Genomic DNA, 24,333 nt, shown 5'->3' on the forward strand with positions numbered 1-24,333 from the left:
GCTCGGCCGGCGGCAGCATGAAAAAGAACCCGACGGTGCAGGGCACCTTCAGCAAACTCTTCGGCAAGAAGCACGCCAACCCTCCCGCCACCTCCCTCTACGCCACCAACCCCCCCTGGATTTTCACCCAGGAGGCCCCGTCGGAGGGGACCCGGGACTTCGGTGAGTGTGCCCGGGAGCCGGAGGGCGCAGGGCTGCCGGGCGGTCCCCCCACCCCGGGGGCGACCTCCCTCCCGGGACTCCGGGCGATCCGCGGCCTCCAGGGCGGGAGACGCGGCAGCGCAGAGGGGAAGGAACGCGTTTGAACCAGTGTGCTGGCCGGGCAGGAGCCTCCGGCGAGAGAGGTGTCTCTGGGAAAGGGAAGGAGGGGCCCCTTTCCACAACGAGGTCGGAGACCTTTGCGGGGGTCCCCGCATCTGATCTTAGTCCCTCTTCCGAGGTGTTTATTTTCCCTCCTCTGTGGAAGTTATATTTGCGTTATTGTTGCCAGAAAGGCTTCCCGCGGTTTGCAGTGCCCTCCCTCACCCTTCCCCCAGCAGTACTGTTGAGTACAAAGGGTTCCCCTGGATCTGAGGACTTGAGGGTGGTCCTTTCAACCCCCCACTCTTTCCGCTTCCGCCGTCCCCACACCCCCATTTCCCAGCCCCGCTTCGCCTGGCCCGGGGTCACAGGCAGAGAGGGAGCTGCTATCTGCGTGCCCACACACTTGGCTCTGCCCTGGGGAGGCCCAGGAAAAATCCACAGGAGTCACTGCTAGCAGGATACCAGCCTGTGCCAGACACCAAGTCACTTACTGGGGTCACAGGCTCTTGTCAGGTCAGAGGGAGAAGCCCCAGACCCGACAGGGGAGGCTGAGGAAGCCCCTCCTGCCTGCCAGCCGCCCCTGGCCCCTGCGTCAGGGTGGTGTGTCTGCAGGCATCTGAAAACACCATGCCCACCCTGCCTTTAAAGGGGTTCTGCCTGTGGGTCACCTTATCACTGCATCTTTCTGCAGTTTGTACCCTATATAACTGAGGGGGAATCCAGGGGGTGGGGACAGGAATTCACTTCTTGTGTATGATCTGAGCTTCTGGGCCCAAGGAGGGTCACCCATCACTGCTTTACCTCACCTGCCTTCATTGTCACCCCATTACCTTCACTGACCTTTATGGCCACTGTGTGGGGACCCACAGAGGATGTTACAGCCTCAGCCCCTGCTATTGGATTCACTTCAGCACCCAAGTTGTCACAGTTGGGACACAAGGCACCCTGACAGGAGCAGGGCAAACAAGACGTTGCCTCTCTCTGGCCCAAGGATCTCAGACCAGCTGGTGAACAGAGCTGACCGAATGCTGTTTAGCCCTTTCTGAGTCTTTGCTATAAAAGAGTAAGTGCCAAAGGAACAGAGAGAGATGACCTCTGATTGGAACTAGCATGTGAGCTGAGAGGGAAGGGCACCCAGCACTGCGAGAGCAAACAGCAGGAGCAAAGCCTACGAGGGCCAGGGTGGCTTGGAGGCAGGGTTTAGGACCTTAACAAACACACATGTCCTGCCACGTACAACTCTGTGAGGCCTAAACGCCTCTCCTCCTGGGTCCCAAACGTTTGTCGACCCCTTCTTAGGTGCAACGTACCGTTCTAAAGTCCTTGTGTTGTTGACTTGTTGAATCCTAGCCTATGATCCTGTTTGACAGGTGAGGCAACCAAGGCACAGCGAGGTTAAGTAACACGCCCAAGATCACACAGCTTTAAATGACGGAGCCAGGGTTTTCTCAAGAGTCCAGTTCACTGATTTTTTTTAGTAGACTTATCAAGTTGCGTAACCGTCAGTGCAATTCAGTTTTGGGACATTTCCATTACCCCACAGTTTCCCTCATGATGCACAGCCAATATTTGAACCCAGGCGGTGGGGCTCCAGAGACCACACTCTTAGCCGGCTTGCAGAGTGGACTTTGTGGAAGGTAGTCAAGGGGGAATTTGACTGGAGGGGCATCTGCTTGAGAACAACTCCCCCCTCACCCCCCCACTCCTTCCCCAAGGGGAATGCCTTACACACTTCTGTACATTTTTGCCTTACATACTTCTCTGCATTTTTGCCTGCACTGAACAGACTGCAGGTGGGGTTCAGCCCCTCCAGTAGAGAAAGGCAGGTATGGTGCCCTGTCGCCTCTAGCCAACTGCTGCCTCCACCAGCAGGGCTGGAGCCCAGGGAGGCACCTCCTCCCGTTCCCCAGGGCAGGGCTAAGTCTCCATCTGACTCAGCCTGGTTGCACCACATGGAGGGGTGGGAAGCACTGTGCACCCAGCAGGATGGCTCTCCAGTGTTTCTGGGGTGTTCCTCAGGGTGCCAGTGGGTGCAGCAGAGGTCTTCCTGCTGAACAGGACATGTGCTCGGAGTTGGGGAGGGGAAGGACCAGTGTTGGGGATTCTGGGATGCGATGAAGATCCCAGACCTGTTTTGGAGTCCACCTCTGTCAATAAGTGGGGGCCTAGCCACGCTCTGGGCCAGTTTTTTTCTTCTGTTAAATGGGGCTGGTGTCCAGACTGCTTACAGAATGACTGCTTGAGGTTGGTATATGACAGTGCTTTGAAGAGCATTAAAAGGAAAAACACTAAAACAAGGATTGGCAAATTATGGCCCATGGCCTGTTTTTGTAAATAAAGTTTTATTAGAACACAGTCAGCTGTGCCCATCATTTGCATATCATCTGTGGTTGCTTTCATGCTACTAAGGGCAGAGTTGAGTCACAGCAGCAGAGACAGTATGGCTCACAAAGCCAAAAATATTTCCTAGCTGGCCCTTTACAGAAAAAATCTGTCGACTCCTGCATGATTTATTATTATCAGGGCATTTCCAACTCTGAGCACTTCCTGCTTCAGTTCCTGTAGCTGAGGCATGTAGAGTCCATGATAAGAGCTCAAAGGGGTTGGGATTAGTTTCATAGGGTCCCTGAGTCTGTGAAATTCTCTGAGATGCTGGCGGTATCCAGCCCTTGGAGAATAGCTGGTAGGATGGAGGGGGAAGAATCAGTGTGGGAGTGTGTAAGGGAATTAAGGAGTAACCACTTGCTCTGTGGCTACAGTCATGTAAAAATCTGTTTGCACAAGGGTAGGCTGGGTGCAGCAGGTAAAATGCAAACAGTCATGTGAAGGTGGTGACAGGTAAATTTTTCTTTACAGGATTTCCCTAACATTTATCCAGTAACTATTAGAAGGGCTTCACTTAATGCGATTGCAATCCTAATTAAGCCTCCTGTGAGCCCACCCAAGGGTCTTAAAAGGCTGCACAATTGCTTTTAAAGTACGTGAGAAAGCAGAGATGTGGATCTTTACAAAGCTCAGGATAAGGGACTTGCTGCAGCCTGAGACAAGGCTGCTAGTCGCTCAGGACTCCTCCCTTGCCTCTTGGGTTAGTTGAGCCAAGCTTCTTTATCTACCACCACCCCACCCCACCAACAGGACGCCCTGATCGCCGGGGGCCCGCCTTTCTTGTTCCTCCAAAATGTAAATCACCTTCCTCCCAACCACCTAGAACACTTATTTAAAATGCAGATCCAGGGGGCCCACCTGGGGTACATGAAGTCAGAATCACTGCCTAGAACACTTATTTAAAATGCAGATCCAGGGGGCCCACCTGGGGTACATGAAGTCAGAATCACTGGCTAGAACACTTATTTAAAATGCAGATCCAGGGGGCCCACCTGGGGTACATGAAGTCAGAATCACTGGACTAGGACCCAGATTCTGGACTTTTCACCGGCTCCTGGGTGATTCTTTTATATGGGAATATTTGAGAATCCTGGGGTTTCCTTCCCCAGATGGAGCTGGGCCATTCTCTTTCCCCTGAGGACTTTTTGCAGTTCTAAATAAATGTATAGGGACTGTCCCAGCTCCTTATCCAGGAGAACCCCAGTGCTCCCTAAGGTGGCTACTCGTTCTGGGGTCCCCTGCCCTGGTGTCTCAGGCCAGGCTAACAGGTAGGAAGCCATGAACCCCAGGGGCTGAGCACATATTTCTGGCCAGGGGCAGGCTGGCACCAGCCTACCGAAAGGAAAGCTGACCTGTGCATGGCAGGGGTGTGAAGGAGATTTTTGTTTACTCCCGTCCCCTGGAGGTGTGCTGTGGTTTGCTTGCAGCTCAGCAAACACACACACACACACACACACACACACACGCACACACTCTACTGTCCCATTATATAAGCTCCTCTTGTTCCTGTAGTTCAGCTCAGAAAGCCAGGCCCTCCCTTGACCACTGCAGACTGGCCAGACTGGCTACAGGGTGCCCTTTCTCTCCCAGCCAATAAATTAATAACAATAATAACATCATCATTATTATTATCAGTTATTTATTGAAACAGGCACTATACTAAAAACTATGTTTTGTCAATTATACTCAGTGGCTCAGATAGGTTGAATGACTCAAAGGCATTTCAGCTCAAGGCAGCTGAAAAATTAAAGTGCATCCAATCACCTGGGACCTTGTTAAGATCAGATTCAGATGCACTTTGAGAAGTTCCCAGGTGAAGTCCGGCAGGTCTACAGGCCATACTTTGGGCAGCGTGTCGTAGCGGAGGGCCTATTTGCTGCACTCCTCCCCCCTCCAGTCCCCAACCCCAAGGCTCCTCCCGTTGTGCCTGCCCCCGCACTCTGTGGCCCCAGCCCAGTAACACCTTTGGAGTCCCCTCTGCGCTTGGACAAAGGCTTCTCTCCGGCGCACCAGGTCAGACCTGCTGGGGCTTGCTGGGACAGACCAGCCTTTTCAGGTTCCTGTCATGTGGCCTTTTAATTAGCAAGGAAGGGCCTCATCAGCCATTTGTGGGTTACATTCACCTGGGGCCCCCTGCTGCGTCCCTGAAAGGCTGGGCTTCCCCTAGTGGCCAAGGATCAGATAACCCACTTCAGTGGGGTAGAGGTGAGGGTCTGTTTTGGGTTCTGGGTTACACTGGTCAAGGTAGCAAACTCTCCCAAGCTAGAACACCACCGCTTTTAAGCACCTGGAATTTGATGAGACCTGTGGCCAGTGCTCCTGGGGCCATTTGGGGGGGTCCTGGCAATTTGGGACCCCCACACCGTTACCCCAGCCTTCCTCTCACCTCTGCTAGCTTTTTTGTCTCCCTTGATTTTGGGAGGCTTCTCCCAAAATGATCCCCATTTGACGGGTGGGGAAACCCAGCCTGAGGTGCTACATGGAGGAGCTGGGCTGTGACCCCAGATCTGATTCCAAGATGCATTTGTCTCCTCTAGACCTCACCAACTTTCCAGTCTCACTCTGGAAGAACAGGAGACCAAGGAAAGAGATGCTGAATCCCTGTGTGATTTCCTTGCTGTCCTGGCTGTGACCAGAGGGAATTGGATTCTAGAGTCAGGTTGCCTGGGCTGGGATCCTGGCCCCTTTTACTCACCAGCTGTGGGACCTTGGGCAGGGGACTTAACCTCTCTGAGCCTCAGTTTCCTCATCTGCCAAATGAGGATAATAAGAGTACCTCCCGCACAGGTTGTTTTTAAAACAATTTTATTTATTTACTTATTGGCCGTGTTAGGTCTTCGTTGTGGTGCGCGGGCTTCTCATTGTGGTGGCTTGTTGCGGAGCACGGGCTCTAGAGCACGTGGCCTTCAGTAGATGCGGCGCGTGGGCTCAGTAGTTGTGGCTTGTGGGCTCTAGAGCACAGGCTCAGTAGTTGTGGCTCATGGGCTTAGTTGCTCCACGGCATGTGGGATCTTCCCGGACCACGGCTCGAACCCGTGTCCCCTGCATTGGCAGGTGGATTCTGAAACACTGTGCCACCAGGGAAGCCCCGCACAGGTTTGTGAAGGGGGATGTAAAGAGCACTTAGAATGGTGCCCAGCTCATAATATGGCGTATCAGGTGTCAGAAAGTTACATTTTTATCATTCATTTCCTCTCTAGTTTGGACCTGTCTAGGATCTGGGGAAAGAGCTCAATAACTGTCTCAGAGCTCAGCCTCCATGGAGATCCATGGGCAGCTTTTGGGCTGGGGGAAGAAGAGCATTTTATCAGGCTTTCAACCCTGACCTTTGTAAGTAAGCGAATGCCAAAGACCCAATGAGAGTTTCCTTCTTTTGGGGAGAAGGAGAAAGGAAGGGCTGGAAGTGAGGCAGCCACTTGTGTCCAACCCTCAGCTCCCCTAAAGCTGGCTGTTCCCCCCTCCACTTAACACACACACACGCGCACACACACACACACACACACACACACACACGCCCTGCCCCAGACTGAGAGAACCAGGTCAGCCTGTTCGGGGAGAGGCAGCAAGCCACGCGCCATGTGTAAGGCACCCCATTATTTGTGCCTGGAGCCCAGAACTGCAAGTTGGGGACCCCGTTTGAGCCCTGGCACCACCACCACTGCTCTGAGACCTTGGACCAGCCCCATCTGTTCTGGGCCTCAGTCTCCCCATCAGCAAAGGGGGCAGCCCCAAGCGTCCAGACTCAGAGCTCTCCCTGACAAGAGGGCAAAGGGCCACCCACCTCCCAGTGGCTTCCCCACCATGGGTAGGGTTGTCCAGCCTTCTGTCTGTCTCTGGCTTCATCTCCTCACTGTCCATTCCTTCTTCAAGAGGCCCTCCTTTTTTTTTTTTTTTTTTTTTTGAGGTATGCGGGCCCCTCACTGTTGTGGCCTCTCCCGTTGCGGAGCACAGGCTCTGGACGCGCAGGCTCAGCGGCCATGGCTCACGGGCCCAGCCACTCCGTGGCATGTGGGATCTTCCCGGACCGGGGCACGAACCTGTGTCCCCTTCATCGGCAGGTGGACTCTCAACCACTGCGCCACCAGCAGCAGCAGTGGAAGCCCAAGAGGCCCTCCTTTAATCTCTTCAGTTGAGGAGGGGGCTGCTTCCCAGGAAGGCCCATTCTAGTATCCCTGACACTGATCCTAGCAGCATTCATTTACTTCCACAGGAAAATCCCCAAGGTTGGACTCTATTGTCTTTCTGTTTAGTTTTGGACCTTGACCGTGAGGCTCAGAAAGCCCCAGCCCTGACCTTGAACTCTTGGGGAACCCCGCTTATGGTAGTGGCCACACTTGACTCACCTGCTGGTGTGCCCTGACCAACTGGGAACTGAGCCCAGGTATGAGGGGCCCAGGGAAATTATGTCAGGTTCTAGACACACCTCTTTTTTTTTTCTTGAAATAACATACACTTATTATCTTACAGTTCTGTAGGTCAGAAGTCTGACACTGAACTCACTGGGCTAAAATGAAAGTGTCAGCAACACTGTGTTATTTTCTGGAGGTTCTAGGGAAGAATGTTTTCTCACCTTTTCCAGCTTCTAGAGGCTGCCTGTACTCCCTGGCTCGTGGCCCCTTCCATCTTCAAACACGGCAGTGGCCAGCCGAGTCTTTCTCACATCACACCACTTTGACTCTGCTTCTCTCATCACATTTCCTTCCCCGACTCCCAGCCACACCTCTTAGAATGGGGAAATCAAATTGCATTTCCAAGAGGTGCCCCCTTGGGAGGGAGCCACCCAGGCCTTCCACGTCTGTCTCTACCACAGCTGCTCGCCTTCCACAGGTATTCCAGAGAACAGTCGTATTCTTAGAAAGGGCTCCCCTGCTCAAAACAACCACAAACCAACTGAGACAACAGTGGCTCAGAATCAGGGCTGAGTCGTGGAATCTGTGAGGTGTGTAGAGTGGGAGCATGTGGGGGTCAGATGGCCCCGGCTCAGATCTGACTCTGCCCTAACCCGTGTGGGCCTTGGGCAAGCTGCTTCACCTCCCACCCCTCCCCAGCACTGCTTCTTGGCTACAGCCAAGCCTCCCATACCCTCCAATAGCACCCCTGCCCCTCACACCCCCATCCTCCCATCCACATCCTATAAATGGCGGGATCAGGATTCCCCACTTTGGGAGCAGTGTGTACAGTATAGTGGTTCAGAGGTCAGCCCTGGAGCAGAGACCCCAGCTTCACCACTTACTCTGAGGCTTTGGGCAAGTTATTAGATCTCTCTCTGTGCCTCAGTTTTCTCATCTGTAAAACGGGGATGGTGATCATACCAATTGCAAGGGGCTGTTTTGAGAATTAGATGAATTAATAAGGTATAAGATGCTTAGAAGGGTGCCTGGCCCATTACAAGTGTTCAATAAATTCTACTTAGTCTTATATTATTACTGCTATTATAGTGATCAACCTGCCAGATTGCTTGCTTCTAAAACTCCTAGGCACACGATAAGAGGAACTATTCATATTGTGGTAACTCAGCTGCAGAAAGGATACTCCCTAGACCCCAACACTGGTGCAGAGATTAAATAAAATAATGAGAGAGAAGGTCTGCTTGGAAGCGTACCTGTGTTAGTCCCCACCCCACCCCCAGTATAACGTCTTGGTGATCAGAACGGCACTATCTAGAGAATGTCCCAGGAAATCCTGTTGTCAACACACAGACGCTTAGAAGCCAGTGAGAATTGGGTGGGTTTTAGTGGTAGCTGTTGGGGGTGTCCTGTCATTTCTACTTTTCTTGTTTCTGATTGTGCCAAATCTGCACTCTTACAACCCCCCTCTCCCTCCCCACCCACCCTCTGGCATCTTGGTCTCCAGCCTTAGGCATGGAGCCTGGCAGCCACCACTGGGGAATCATGTTTGCCCAGAGTGTACGGGACGGGACGGGGCAGCGCTGGGAACTAGAATTTCTGGAGACATGGGGAAAACTCGCCATTTTGGCCCCTTGGAGAGGTAGAGAATCTGGAATGTGCCAGCCGACTCTCTGCCAGGTAGGGCAGCACATAAAGGACTCTGTGTCCCATTTCTGGGGTGCTCCCCGGAGCCTCCATGTCACAGTCAAGGCCCTCTATGTGGGAATCTTTAAAACTCTTGCACTTTTCTCCTAAAGTCATGTGCAAGAGGCAAAGTAACCACCATTCATCCAATGTTCCAGTTAGTAGGATTCTGGTTAGTTGGAATTTTGACCTTTCTTCTCTTTCCCCTCTGGCTATAGAGGAAGAGAAGGTCCCTTGGCCCCAGTAAATGGAGAAAGCCCTCCTTGCTCATGGCCCATGTAGTAGGAGGTCTACAGTGACCCCTGCCTCTCAGAGGTGACAGTGTGTGAAATTCTCATCAATGTGTCTTAAGAGTTATGAGGGAGATTGGTTGAGAAAATGTTCTACAATAGTTCCCACTCTTGTAGAAACAGCCCAGAGCACAGGTCCAGCAACTAGAGGAAGAGAAAGGTCCTGTATTGTCTTTCTACAGAGGACGGGACCACGTTTGCTGGCACTGTCATTGTTCCCGTTGTACAGATGGGAAAACTGAGGCCCAGAGAGGTTAAGCCACACGGTGAGTCAGTGGCAGAGCTGGGATTTGTACTAAGTCAGGTGGACCCTACTGTCCTATTTCTGCTCTGTCCTCAAGGGTGCGTCAGATGGAGCCGTCCCCCAACCATTGATGGTTTGGGAGCTAAAGAAATCTTGGGTTAGAGGAGTCCAGAAGGTGGGTGCTGGGCCACTGGGTGGCCTAATCTGCTCTGCTTGTTCCAGATTAGAAATTCAAACACTCAAGCGAAAAGCCAGCTTGTTTTCCTCCCTCTCTCAGAGATAAGCTTTAGCTGGGGCCTTGATCAAGCTCTCAGGGCCCCAAAAGGAGGGACTTGTTGTGGGAGTGAAGGCTTAGGACCTGTACGGGGTAGATGAGGAGAGAGAGGACTGCTGGTGGCTGAAAGCTTCAGGAGACCCCAAGAAACCGCCCCTGGAGTCCCTCCCAATCCTGCTTCACTTGGTCCCAAAAGTACACGCCCCACCCGTAGGATCTTGTTATGTAAGAGGTGCTGGGCTGGGTCCAGCAGGGGCCACTGCGGGGCCTGATTAAACCCCGTTTTCCTGAATAAACTCCATTGGCCCCTGTGCCTTTGATCTCCAGCTCATGGTCACCCCTCACTTGTCTCCTCTAGATGGGATCTATTTTGGAGACAACCGAGCTGACACAGTGAGTGAGTCGGGAACCGCCACACTGAAAGCTCGGCCAAGAGTCCGGCCCCTGCTGACCTTTCTTCCACTGGTGAGTACTGTTCCGCCCTGAGGTCTGTGGGTCTGCTGTGGATGGGCCACCTTGGCTGCCATAGAGGAGGAAGCCCCACCTGCCCTGGCCCGAGTGGTCATCAGCCTCACCCTCTGTCCATTCCCTTCCGTCCTGATGCCAACTCAGGGTGGCTACTGGGAGGAGGCATGGCTCATGGCAGAGGGGCTGGGATTAGGGGTGTCAGCTCCTCCGAGTCGAAACCTAAGGAGAGGTTATGGGGAAGTTGCATGCAGAGGCAATGCAGCAGTGGGTACCTCCAGCTCAGCAGGATTCATATTCCACAATCACCGATGGCTGACTGCTCTGTGCCACGCCCTGCATTGGATTCTGGGATTCAGAGATGATTGAGCCAGCATTGCTCAAGGAACTCCTTGCCCAGTGCAGGGGATGAATCAGTAAACAGACTATTAGAATATAGGCCAGAGCAGGAGTGGCCAATCCAGCTACAGGGTGGTGATCAAGGAAAGCTTCCTGGAAGAGGTGGCACCTGAACTGTCTCAAAGGTCAAATAGCAGTGACCCTTGGGAGAAGGGCATTTGGGACCGATTTGTTTGTGGATCTGAAACTGCCAGAAACCAAAAACTCCCTTCTGGATCCTGTGGTTGGGCTTTTGTTCTCTAAAGGGAAAGACACTCAAAACAACTGCTCTGTGACTGGGTTTTCAGGGACAGCCTAGACCAGCGCCATCCAATAGAAGTATAATGTGAGCCTCATGTGTAATTTTATAATTTCTAGTAGCTACATGAAAAAGAAAGAGGTAAAATTAGTCCAAAGATGATCATTTCAACATTTAATCAATGTAGAAAATACTACTGAGGTAGTTTACATTCTTTCTTTCATACTAAGGCTTCAAAATCTGGTGTGCCACATTGAGAGCACACAGCTGACTTCTGACTAGCAACCTTTCAAGGGCTCAATAGCCACTTGTGGCCAGTGGCTACCGTATGCGACAGCCCAGATTTAGAGCCTAAACTGTCAGCCTCATAAATTCCAGGTTCACTACTGTCTGTGAGACCTGGGTCCCGGTTGAGACAATACAGTCACTGGGGTCACAGCATCCCGTACCTCGACGGACAAGGCACCTAATCCTGGTCTGAGTTCTCAGGGGCCTGTTAGACCTCACGGCACCCCATGCCTCAGTCTGGGGCACCCACAAGTTCTGTCCAGCACAACCATCTCCCTTGCACTGATTTTTTCTGGGTTGTCCAAGCTCACCAACCAGACCCCGAGATTCTCTGTGAGAGGGACTGAGTCTTATAGTCTCCTTGCTGCGACCCCAAGGCCTGTATGTGGAGGGCTGAGCACACAGACCTCTGGGAATACAACTTTAAGTAATTTATTTTCTGCTTACAAAGGCAATTCACGGACATCACAGACAAATAGAGAGAGTACACCACCAACAACAAAAAGGTATAAAGCAAATGAGTCCACCCCTAACTTTGTTTCCAGAGATGCATAAAACTGTTACGGGGTTATCGCACCCATACATGCAGATGAAATAATTTTGAGATTTTCCGTCGCTGGAAGTGAATTCGATTCTCTCCCTTCACCTACTCCCAGCACACATACTCAGAATTAGAGTGGTGGGCGCCCAGGGCTGACACACCAGTGCCTGTTCTGGTTGTTAAAATATTTAAATAAATGGCTGTTTCCCCTTGAGTGGCTCTTGCTGTCCTGGCTCCTCCCTCAGATCTGCACTAGCAAGTAAAGGGTTAATGCAGCACAGCTGAGTTTCTTCTGATGGGCCGGCATCCTGTATCCCTGCTTCCACCCACCCACCCACTTTGGGCCCCTTCAGTGATCAGTGCAGGTCCCTGCCTTTCTGCTCTCCTCCTTTCTGGCTTGGGTCCTCTGGTTTGGATCTGGTCTGGGCCAAGCCGAGCATGACTGGGGGTGCTGCACAGGGTTAGGGACTGCTGGCTGGTACTGGCTTGGGAGCAGTCCTTCTGGGCAAGCCTCAGACCCAGTCCCAGGAGATGGGGCTTCTCGCCACCAAACTCACGGCCCCTCACTGGTGAAGGAGAGGGAATGAACACACTGTGAACCCACAACTGAAAGGGGCCTCGTCGGGTCCACACCAGCCTCACTTTACATTGGCAGGAACTGAACCCAGAAAGGGAAGGTCATTCCATGCCGTCGGTGCCGGCTGGGTGGCTTGTGTGGTCCTAGCCAGTGGCAGGGCCATGAGATCGTGGCTGACACGTGGGGGACACTTACCGTGCGTCAGGCACCATCCCAAGTGCCTCGCCTGTGTTAACAGAGTCATTGGAGCCACCCTCTTGGGAAGATGCTGCTGTGAATCCCCATTTTACAGGTAGAGAAACTGAAGCACAGGATGGGGCAGTAACTTGCCTAAGGACAGGCAGCTCATAAGTGGCAGAGCTGGGATTTGTAGCCAGGCTCCAGGCTCCGAGTTCTATTCAGGCCGTCCTATCTTCCCCTCCACCCACGGCCCAGAAGCTTTTTTTCTTCCCTCCCAGCACCAGCCCGCAGCACCGCCTGCATCTCCCGTGTCTGCCTCTCTGAACCCCTGCCTGGCAGCCAGGGCTTTCTGGGCACCAGGGCTTCTGCCTCTGTAGGGTCATAGACCCCTTTGAGAGCGTGATGGGGCTATGAGCCACGTACACGTAATTTTGCTTACAATTCCAACAGAGGGATCTCAGGCCCCTGGAAGCCCACCTATGATGCATCTTAAGATGAGGAACCCTGGGCATGGTGGCCCGTATCCCGCGGACATGTTTTACTCCTGACTCAGGTTGTAAGGTACAAAGCAGCCCCAATAGCCTTCATCACCGGCTCCTGGGTTGAGGGGAGTCCGACTCCTCTCCCTTAGGCTCTGGGCTGGATCCTTTGCTTTCTTCTAGCTGGGGCAGGAGGCCGGGAGAATGAGAGGCAGGAGGACAGAACTGTGGGTTCACACGTAGACACACATGCGCACACCCTGGCCCCCAGCCCCACCGAGTTGGGGCAGGGGTGGGGAGCTGGGTCGAGGCCAAGCCCTGCCTGACACTGTCCTAACCAGCTGGGCCTTGCCCCTCCCTCTCCTCCCTTCCCACACTCAGGGGGCACCTCCCAGGCCAGGCCACCCTGGGGCAGGAGAGGCTCAAGGCGGTGATGCCCATGACAGGCCCATGCTCTTCCTTGAGCGCCGTCTGGGCCGGACCGTCTTCTGGGAGCACTGTCGCTGTCAGTACCTCTCAGGAGCCCGCAGAGGGACTGGTGCGAGAGGGGAGGGCAAGATGAGGTGGAGAAGGGCCACAGCAGGTGCTACTGGCCCCTTCCTGGAGCTTCCTTGCCCTGTTTGAGGTGAAAGTGCAGAGAACAAAGAAATACTTTTCCAGGCAGCCGGCAGCCGGAGGCCAATTATGAAGAGGACCTTGGGGTCCCTCAGTGACTGGGATGGGATCTGCATTGATCCTCAGGTAACTGGCACCAGTGCCCGCTGTGCCACTGGGCTGCAGGGTGGCTGAGGGCCAGGCCCTTCCTCTCCCAGGGCCGCTAGGGCTCCTCACCCACCAGCGGGGGTTATAATGGATGGTCCACTAGGGTCTCCTCAGCTGTGACTTTCTGTGTTAAAATAACTTGCTAACAGAGGGGCAGGAGGTGGGGTCAGCTCCCTGGAGCCCCCCAGAGACTCCAGGCCCTCTGAAAAGGACATGCTTCAGTCACCAGGGCCACCCCACTTCCTGCTCTGCAAGCTCTGAGGAACTGGATTAGAATCGCAAACTTCAGAGCTGGGGTAGGGGCGGACCTTAGTGCTCATCAGGATGAGAAAACTGAGGCCCAGGGAGGGGACGGTCCTGCCCAGGCCACACAGATCAAAGGAGGGGGAGATAGGACCCAAGTCCAGGTCTCCTCCTCTCAATTCAGTCCTGTCTACACCACGTGGGCCTGGGCTGAGTCGGGGAAGGATCCTTTCTCCCCACTTCCTTCTACCTCCAAGGGGGAGCCCGGCCCAGAGCTCAAGCCAGAGCCTGTCCCTAGCTTTTGAGAGCTGACTAGTGGAACAACTGGTGGAAAGAAGGTCATACTTTCTCTGGGGCTGCCTCTTGCCCTACCCTAGTCTGAGCCCAGCCATCTCCAGGGCGATGCATATGAGGAATTAAAAATTAAATGCCAACGTGGCAAATATGGGGAAACTGGCTGGACAGGTCCCCTGGGCTGCTGCAGGCAGTGAGAGCTCCCTGGGTCACCCCACCCTCTGAGTCAGGCAGGCCTGGCAGTGCCTGGGGAGGTGTCAGCCTGGGTTCCGGGCAGGAAGCCTGACTGTCTGGACCCTGCCCTCCTTGAAACGCAAAGATGCAGCCCAAGTCAGCCGGATTTCTCCTTCCCACTTTTCCACCCCATCCCCCGCCGTGGGAGCTCGTCTCTGAACTCAAGGCCCAGGCTCCCTTTGGGGTTGGGGTTTGAGCTCCTTAGGGTGAGCTGGGAAGGGCAGTCCTTATTGGCTTTCGAGTGATTCGCGTGGCTGACGTTAGCTGGGAGGGCTGTCAGGTGGGGGAAGCTCCATGCGTTCCTGGGGGGTGGGTGTCAGAAGTTTGCAGCCAGTGTACGGATGGAGCACCCTCTCCCCACTGTAGCCACCCCCGCCTCTGCCCACCTGGCTCCTCCTCCATGGTGGAGGTCTCAGCCTGAACCTCCAAAGCTCCACCCACACCCTTACCCTTATCCACACGTGGCCACCCCTTGGGCTCAGGGATGTGCACCCCCAGCTTGGGCTGCCCTCAGGACTGACTGGGAAAGAAGCTCTAGAAATGGGCTCAGGGCCATTTAAATGGGGGATTCTAGGGACCTTGGTGCCTGGACCAGGGTCAAGAACGGGGTGTTGTGGGCTCTTAGGGCATGTCCCTTTGATCCCATGGACTCCTTGCCCTAAAGGGAACCAGAGCAGGGCCCTCTGTAGCTCAGAGTCCAGGGCAGGACCCTGAAACGAGGGTCTAAGAGCAATTCTGGGATGGCAGGCTGGTCCAGAGGAAGACGGCCTTGTTGGTGGAATTCTCTGTTCCCCAGGAAGGGGGTATGAGCTGTGGCAGAGGGTGGAGGGCAGGGTGGGGAAGTAATGGGGCTTTTTTTTTTTTTTTTTTTGCGGTATGCAGGCCTCTTACTGTTGTGGCCTCTCCTGTTGCGGAGCACAGGCTCCGGACGCGCAGGCTCAGCGGCCATGGCTCACGGGCCCAGCCGCTCCGCGGCATGTGGGATCTTCCCGGACCGGGGCGCGAACCCGTGTCCCCTGCATCGGCAGGCGGACTCTCAACCACTGCGCCACCAGGGAAGCCCTGGGGCTCTTCTTTTTTAACGCTCACTGGTTCCCAGCTTCAGAGAAGCTGCTGTGTGGGGATCACACTCTGTACCCTCACGCTGCCCCGCAAAGCCAGGAAACAACTAACCGGCTGGGCTTCACCCCGCTGGGGACGCTGGGTGCCTGGAGGGGTTTCCTGTGGCTCTCACTCTGGGGGCCTGTCCCCCTGCTCCCCCAGCCTACAGCAGTGTCCCCAGCCGTGCCTGGCTCTGACTCTGACTCAGGGTCATCTCCCTCACCCCCTGCAGCTCCACACCTCACCCTGAGGTGCCCCAGCCAGGCTACTGGAGGAATCTGGTGAGGAAGTTTGCATTCCACAATGTGTCAGTAAGGCACCGAGCTGGCCTGTGTCCAAGGCAACCGTGTGTGGCCCATTGGCCAAGCTCCTGGTGACCCACCCTTGGGGGTTGCCTGGGTTCTGAAGAATCCCAGGCATGAGGATGTGTGTGTCCCAGTCCCAAGGAGGCCAAGGGGGCAGGGCTGGGCCCATCGGTGGGGTAAGGCTGTCCCCTGAGCCCTTGGTGGTGCAGCAGGGGGCTAGCAATGGGCTCTGACCCCCTGTAACATTAAGGGGGAGACAACCTCATCCTGAATAGTGAATGCTTTCCTCCCTTCCTCTTTCCTTCTTTCCTTCCTCCCTCCTTTTCTTCAACTCTGAAATGTCTGTGGTTGAAAGGGCAGTAGGAGATTCCCGGCTACCTGACCCTGACTACGGGGAAGCACCCATGTATCTCTTCAGGTCCAGCTGGGCAGACACGTCCCGGGAGCTGTGCCCAGGCAGAGTGTCCATGGACTCAGGCCACTGCTCACCTACTGAGCCTTGTTAGGGCCTGAGGGCCAGGAGCCCGGGGAAATGCCCTTCCTTGAGTGCTTGTCTGCAGGATCTGTTTAGGTGTGGGGTATCACAACAAACCTAAGGGAGGTGGGATCAACCCCATCTTACAGATGAGAAAACTGAGCCTCAAAAGGCGAGAGGGGGGCACACTTCCTGACCACTGACCTTGTGTCCGATTCTGTCTTTGAGATGATGGAGTTAAATTAAGATTGCCAATCTGGGGACTTCCCTGGCTGTCCAGTGGTTAAAACTGTACATTTCCAGTGCAGGGGGCACAGGTTTGATCCCTGGTGTGGGAACTAAGATCCCACATGCCACGCGGTGTGGTAAAAAAAAAAAAAATTGCCAATTTGGTCTGCCTGCCTATAAAATTCATGCTCTTTCTTCTTGATTACAAGAATTTAAAAAAAAAACCAAAACTATGTACTGTGTGCTTCTTTAAATTATGAAGGAAACAGAAATTCATCGTTAAGAACTGAAAATAGAGACAAGTATAAGGAAGAAGATATATATAAATATTCTTGGAACAGCACTTCTGCCCCCAGCCTCCCTGCCAGCTAATCTTTGCTGGGTGACTTTTCAATATATGAGGCTGTGAGGGATTTTAAAGGGCTGCTTGACTGAGCTGGGGAGCTGGTTTGCACCCCTCTGTGAGGTGAAAAATTTGAGTCACCTGATGCACACGGGCCCTGCTGAGGTCGAGCAAGACACTTTGCTTTCTTGTTTCAGCCCTCATGCGGTAAATAAGCATCCTTTTCTATTTAGTGCCATGTTTTTTCATATTTCTTTGCTTTTTGTTGGTGATTTTGCTATTTAAAATGGTCCCCAAGCATAGGGCTGATGTGCCGTCTGACATCCCTACATGCGAGGAGGCTAGGTGAGGCGCCTTAACAGAGAAAATACGTGCGTTAGGTAAGCTCCGAAGGTGTGAGTTATGGTGCTGTTGGCCATGAGTTCAGTGTCAGTGAGTCAACAATAGATATTAAATAAGGTCTCTTTAAACAGAAACACGCATAAAACAAAGTCATGTATTGATCAGCTGATGAAGGTGCCTCAACCAAGGTTTACAGGAACCTAACCCTGTATTCCCCTGGGGCATTTTGATCCAGTTTTTGCTAATTGAGTGTTCGCAGCAACTTTATAGACCCTAACTACCGCGAATAACAAGACTCGACTATATCATAAAATTCACCCTTTTAAATGAGCCCTTTTATATTTTAGTATACTCACAAGGTTGTGCAACCATCACTGTGGATTTTCCAGCAATAAAATGGCCTCACGGAGTAGCGATTTAAGAACCATATGTCTTTCCCTGTCCCCTAACCGTTCTGCTCTCTTTCAGGATGCCCAGGAGAACCATGGACTGGCTGTGCCCACCCCCTCTGTCCCAGACAGCTTTGCAGACCAACAAATGACAGGTAAGAGGACCCTAGGCTTGGGGCTTGTCCATCTTTCTTTTTTTCCTCCTTAAGCCCAAGCGTCTGGTCCCCCCTCCCCAGCTGGTGAGAAAGCTGGAGTCCCCGGGCCTCTTGGCTGCTGGCTGTCGTGGGTGGGAGATGAGGAGAGCCACGGTTGGCTAAGGCCCAGTGGGGGAAGGATGGTGAGGGCCGAGGCCAGAGCAGGAACAAGTTCAGCGTGAGTGGTAGAGAGAACCCCGGAGTCAGGCAGACCTGGCTTCGAGTCCCAGCTCCCCTGCATACTAGCTTCGCTCCCTGGGGCAAATCACTTAACCCCTTGCACTCCGTATCTTCCAATGAGCCACGGGCAAGACAATTCCAGTTCTGGAAGAGTAAACTAAGTACTGGATGGGATGCAAGTCACTTCTTGTCATACCCTGCTCAAAACCCTCCAATGACTTCCCTTGTCACCCAGTGGAAGGGTTCTTGCCAGGACCGCCAGAACCTGGCCCTACCTGGCCTCATCTCCTGCTGGCTTTCCTGTCTCATGCTGCTCCGCCATCCCGGTCTCCTTGCTGCTCCGCCATCCCGGTCTCCTTGCTGCTCCTTCAATATCCAGGCACATTTCCACCCTCAGGTCTTTGCGCTGCAGTTCCCACTGCCCTGATAGTTCTTCGCCTGTGCACGTGTGCACAGCTCTCGCCTCCCTCTTTCCCTCTTTGCTCCAGTGTCACCTTCTCAGCCAGGTCTTCCCTGACCACCCTAGTCACATTACACCCCTACCACCCTTCCTGGGTTTCCCCCATATTACTCATCACCTAATGTGGTAGTAATTTACTAATATATTATGTTTATTGCCTGTCTCATTGCCCCATTAAAACACAAGCTCCACAAGAGCCAGTATTTTGACTATTTTTTGGTTTGTCTTTTACTCAATGTGCTCAATGGATGTTGGTTTTCCCCCTCCCTACTCTCTGTCTGGCGTTTGTTTTGAAGTCAGACAGCTGGGAGGAGCCCTTCAGAGCTGCACATTCCCAGGTTTGTTTCTCTCCGCCCTAGAAATTGAGAGGAGGAGAGGTGAAGGACAGGTACCCCTCAGAGAGAAGTAATCAGGGCATCCTGGTGGCCTGCAGACAATAGGGAGGGGGCAGGGGCTGGGGCCAAGAAGGGAGGGATGTGAGCCGCCGGGGCCAGGGGGGCTCAGCAGCTCTCTGGTGCCTCGGTCGTCCAGGTCACCTCATTTCCACAGACCCCCATCCATCCTGCAGTCCAGAATCTGTTCCAGAAGTTCTCTGTGAGGTGGAAAGCTGGGTTCTTGGTAGATTCAGGATCTTTAGAAAGCAGGAGGTGCTCATGCAAATTTCTCCCTCCCAAACTTTCACCCAGACTTCCTTCCTGAGGTCTCCAGGCCCCCACCCCCATCCATGACTTCCTATCTCTGCCACCTTCCCTGTCTGTCTTAAGGCTGAATGAAGAGGTAAGCACAGGTGGTAGCAGTCAAAGCAATTACCATTCCTTAAGCACCTACTATGGGCCTTGCACCTGATAAGCTCTTGCCATGCATTTACATGAATTCTCTTGCTTAATCCTCACAACAGCTTTATGAGGTAAGTGCTGACATCGTTCCCATTTTTCAGATGATGAAACTGAGGCTCAGCAAAGGTTAATGAGTGTGTCTCAGGTTGCACATTTAGTAAGCGGAAGAGCCGGGATTTGAACCCTGGCCTCTCTGGCTTTGTACCAGCCAAGGCACCTGTAAGAAACACTTGGTGCCCTTGAAGGGCCTAACTGAAGGGAGTTTAGTAAAGGGATGATATACAGGACTGTGAGTGGGGCAGAGAAGGGTGAGCCTCGGGAGCCTGTGGAGAAGATTTAGCACAGGCTCCAGACGCTGTGCCAGGGACAGGCAGGGGCCCCTCCCCAGAAAGAAGAGGGTCACTCCCAGGAGACATGGCTGCTCCTCACGTGCTGTTCAAAAGGAAAGGCACGACACCGGCCAGCTACTCCCTCAGGAGCCCACCCCGCCCTGCCCTGGGCACTCGGAGATGGGCAAGCCCGGCTGCCTTCTCGCCCTTCTCATCTCTGCCTCTCCCTCCTTGCAGGCACCAGCAAGCTTATCAATGGCAACCTCCGATTATACAGCTCTGTGGGGGACCTGAGGCCTGGGCACTATGGCCAGGACTTGCTCATCCCCCCGCCACCCCCCGGCCCAGCCCCGGCACCACCCCCGGGCCCAGCCCCGGCACCACCCCCAGACGCTCCGCAGCCTCAGGAGGAGCACTCACCACCACCTCCACCTTCCACGGCTCCCCCGCCTCCCCCGCTGCTGCCGGAACCCCCGTCCCCGCCCAGCATGGCCCCACCTCTGCCCCCAGTGATGGGGGCCCTATCCACCGCACCCCGCCTTCCCTCCCCATCCACACCCACCCCTCCGGACTTCATTCCCCCTGCGCCCCCCCTACCCTTTTCACCAGCCCCAGCTCCCCCAGCTCCAGTGTCTCCTCGTACACCGGGGACTCACCCCTTCCCTGCTGCGGGTGTCACCAAGTGGAAATCAGAGGTAGCGCTGAGTGACAGGCAGCCAGAGGTCCCCAGAGGCAGCCCCCCCGGGAGCCCTGCTGAGCGCAAGGGGAGCCTCCTGGGACCGGAGACCCACCTCACCTTCCCCAGCTCGCTCAAGGTGCCTCCCCCAACCCCAGTCAGGACTTCATCCATCTCCTCTCAGGAAGCACAAGGGGCTCTTCCTGAGGAAAGAGAGGCCACCAAGAAGGCCCCCAGTCGACTCCCACTGCCTCCCAGCTTCCACATCCGCCCCGCATCCCAGGTCTACCCCGACAGGGCCACTGAACCAGACCATCCCGAGGAGCCCAGGGCTACGGCACCAGCCCGTCCGAGGCCGGGCCAGTCCCAGGCCTGGACAAGCGAACAAGCCGAGACTCCACCTCCAGCCCCTCCCCCGCCCCCTCCTCCACTCCCACTCCCTCCCCCGGCCCCCCCCCTGCCCCCAGCTGCCCCTCCTTTGCCATCTGCTGAGAAGGCAGCCCCTCCCCCGGCTGGGGTTATGAAAAGACCCAAGTCCAGCTCTCCTGCTCCCAAACCCAAACTTGACCCCCCCAGCCCAGAGGACACAGCCTCTTCAGAGTCCGTGGACTGGTGGGATCCCAGCCAGATGGCAAAGCTGCGGAACGAGCTGTCAGCCTATCTCTGTGGCTCCAAGAGAGAGGACCGGTTTGCCAGTCATAGACCAGGCCCAACTGCATCCTCTCAGGGAAAGGAGAGCCAGAAGGGCCCCAGCCTGCCAGAGAAGGAGGCGCTCCCAAGTGTTCCTGAGGAGAGTCCTTGCAGCCAGCCAGAGAGGAAGGCTGCCGCCAGCCTGACCCTCCCTCCTTTGGACTACATCCCCCAAGACTCACCAGCTCCTAGCATCCGGCAGATCCGGGATAAGCTGGAGGCCCAGCTTTCCTCATCAGCAGAGAAGGAAGCCAAGCCCAGCAGAGGGTCTCTGCCTCCCAAACCTCAGCTAGAAGGGGTAAGAATCTTTGAAAACAGGGCTGATAATGGCAAATTCTCCAAGCCCGCGGCCAAGAATCTGCCACCTCTATCCACCACCCCTCTGCCAACCACACCACTCCAGTCCAAGGCCACGCCTGGACCAGCCATACCACCCAGGGCCACACCTGAGCCAGCCACACCTGGACCAGCCACACCACCCAGGGCCACACCGGAGCCAGCCACACCTGGACCAGCCACACCACCCAAGGCCACACCGGAGCCAGCCACACCTGGACCAGCCACACCACCCAAGGCCACACCGGAGCCAGCCACACCTGGACCAGCCACACCACCCAAGGCCACACCGGAGCCAGCCACACCTGGATCAGCCACACCACTCAAGGCCACACCTCTGCCCACCACATCATCCCAACTGATAGCAGAGAAGAACCTAGTCCCAGCTGGACAGTGGGAGAAGCCAGAACATCAAGAAGTTGCAGTGCCCTCCAAGCCAGAGGCAGGAGGGCGCTCCTCAGAGACCAGTAAGCCTACACAGGGAGCCCTCTCATCTCCAGCCCTCCCCGCAAAGATATCCCCTGGCCGAGAAGAGGTGCCGTTTCTCTATAAGCCCCATCGCAGCCAGAACATCCCCAGCAGAGATGTGGCCGTGGTGACGCCCACCCTGTCCAGAGGAGAGGCGGTAGGGTCATGGGAGCCTGTGGAGGTGAAGGAGCCCCGGAGGCTGCCAGCCAACCCCCCTGCCTCAGCCCAGCCTGCTGAGGAACTCCTCAGGCATCCAGTGACAGGGCAGGTGGTGGAGCAGGGCTCCCCGATGGCTCTGCTCCTTGCAGCCAGGCAGAGGGCACAGAAGGGGAGGTCCAGAGGGGCTGCCCTGGGCCAGTCCTCCCTGCCAGGGAGTCTCCGTGGCCACAGCCAGCCCGGGGCAGGCTCTGACACCATCTTCTACAACGACGGCCAGCCCAACTCCTTCACAGTGGTCCCCAAGGTACCCAAGGAGACTGAGAAGGACCCCCAGCTAAACTTGCCAGGACAGCCCAAGGTACCCAGTCAGTGGAAGCCCCAGCCCCGCAGAGACCCAGAGGGCACGGAGCCCAGCCGCGGGTACAGCTGGACAAAGACGGAGCCGCAGGCCCCCGTGGCTTGGGAAAGACCAGTGCCCTCCAGCCTCCCCCAGGGCCGCCTGCTGCCCAAGTCCTCCTCTTCCCCTCCTTCTCCTTCCCACAAGAGGGAAGAGGAGTTCAACTTTGAGGTCATTCCACCGCCACCAGAATTCAGCAATTACCCTGAGCCCCCGCCCCGCGCCCTGCAGTATCTGGGGCGCCGGGGCTCCCCTCCCCAGAACAACTTCTCAGACTTGGGGCAGCTCGCGGACGCGGGCCCCGCTCGCGGCTCCTCGCGCTTTTCCGCCAGTGCGGGCCCCGCCGGGGCCTCCATGGGCCTGGGCCGTTTCTCGGGCGGGGGCCGTTCGCTTATCAAGAAGCGCCTGTACGTCGTCGGGGAGACCCACCGCAGCCCCAGGCTGCCCCGGGGCGGCAGTGGCCGCAGCCCGACCTCCCCTAGCTGCTTCGGGCCGCATCCCAGAGGGCCCTTCGCAGCGCCCGGAGGCCCGGAGATGCGGCGCGTCAACTCGACGGGCCGCGCGCCCCCTGCCGGCCTGCACGCGCGGAATATGCCCCTGGAGGGCGGCCCCCGCGGAGAGGCCAAGTACAAAGCGCCCGGCGGCGGCGACTGCGGCTGCGCCCCGGCTACCCGCAGGTGAGTTGCGGGCCAGGGTGATGGCGGAAGCCTGGGCTGGGAAGCCAGGGGAGAGGGAGGCTCTCCCCTGGACCACGGGGGAGCTGGCCAGGCCACGGCCATCAGTCTGGGACATTTGGTTTTCTCCCCTCTGGCTCTCAGGGCAGAGAGAAGGGGGAGGGAGGCACACTTCGCCTGGAGAGGGCGCCTTTGGCGCTTCCTTTATCTACTTCCTTATATCCCGTTATCTCCTTTGTTTTCTCTTTCCCCCTCCTCCTGCTTTCCCCACCAGCTCCCTCTTCTCTCTCCTCTCTCCCACTCCCTGGAGCCCCAGCGCGGGGTGGGGGGAGACCTGAGTGGTCCTTGGGTGCTGGGATTTCCCATCACAGAGACGCGTCCAGAGCCAGGCTAGGAGGGACGGGTTCTGAGCAGAAGGGTATGAGGCATGTACTCTGGCATCAGGGTCTAGACAGGAGGGAAGCCCTGTGTCTGGTGAGTCAATACTGGGGTCCTACTCTGGGGATGGTGAGCCCTGAGCTTGTGGGGTAGCTCCATCACACTGAGCCACGTCCTTCCTCTTGTGCCCTGGAGGAGATGGAAGGGGTGTTGGTTAGCCAGATATTAACCTCATCTCTCTCCTGCTCCCCACCAGGTCTCCCCACAGCAACCCCCACTATGGAAGCTCCGTCAACACATTCACCGTGAGGCCTGGGACCCACCATCCCATCTCCTATGCCTACTCGGGGGCCCATCGGAAGGCCCCATCCTGAGCCCAGGGTTTTCTTAGTTCCTCTCCAAGGGGTCGGATCCAGGCTCTTGTTTTTGTGGGGGTGGGAGGGGCGCAGCAGGTGTTAAGTAGCCTCACTGAGACACAGAGGAGTCTGTTTCCCAAAGACAGACAGGGGGACAATGAGTGAAGCAGTGGGCCCAGTAACATTGAACTTCTGTTTCCCAAAGCACTGGTGTGGCTGTGGACTGTCTGCAGATGGGGGTGGGAGGGGGAAGGTGGGAGGAGAGGAGGAAGAAGGGAGGAGAGGAGGGACCTTTAAGGAGCTGGAGCCTGAGTTTTCACTGTCCGGTACTATTTGCTTTAGCAAGGCTTATTGAAAGCAGTTTTCCAAGCAAGCCTACTGAGCAGGTTCTAAAAGCAAGGGCTGGAGCGCTTGCTCAGAAGGGAACCCGTCAGGATGGCTGTGATTGCTGGTCAGGCCCTCATGAAGGGCTGAGGCCCAGCCCTGTCTGGGTTGGGGGTGCAGGGTGCTACAGGTTGACCTCCTCAGCCTCCACCAGTCCACCAGTTGCCACTCCCAGAGGCGACACCTGGGGTTCCTAGCATAGAAGCCACGTTGAGCAGGAATATGCATACATACATGTAGAGAAGGTACTGGAACAAAGTGCTTTGCATTGACCAAGGGTGGGGATGGGGTACTGGTGGTTCATTTCTCCCTGGCCCTGAGCTACAGGAAGCCCTAGAGAGAGAAGACGTGGCAGGTTTGGGATGGAAGACAGAGGATTAAGGCTTGCTTTTCTATTCAGACCCA

General features: G+C 55.5%; 1 protein-coding gene across 2 annotated transcripts; it reads left to right on the plus strand.

Moving 5' to 3' along the window:
• Window positions 1-17: 17 nt before the first annotated feature.
• LOC307193122 (uncharacterized protein C6orf132) lies at window positions 18-23,625 on the plus strand (the record flags this gene model as incomplete). Of its 2 annotated transcripts, XM_079934656.1 has the most annotated exons (6): window positions 18-162; window positions 9,887-9,993; window positions 17,491-17,566; window positions 19,648-21,294; window positions 21,478-22,813; window positions 23,445-23,625. In XM_079934656.1, 6 exons carry the CDS (start codon window positions 18-20, stop codon window positions 23,560-23,562), a joined length of 3,429 nt encoding a protein of 1,142 aa, XP_079790782.1. In that variant the 3' UTR covers window positions 23,563-23,625. The 2 variants fall into 2 exon arrangements, with proteins under 2 accessions (XP_079790782.1, XP_079790781.1); XM_079934655.1 differs by having other exon boundaries at window positions 19,648-22,813.
• Window positions 23,626-24,333: the final 708 nt, after the last annotated feature.

This window comes from Stenella coeruleoalba, assembly GCF_951394435.1.
Source record: "Stenella coeruleoalba genome assembly, chromosome: 10".
NCBI classification, from domain to species: Eukaryota; Metazoa; Chordata; class Mammalia; order Artiodactyla; family Delphinidae; genus Stenella; species Stenella coeruleoalba.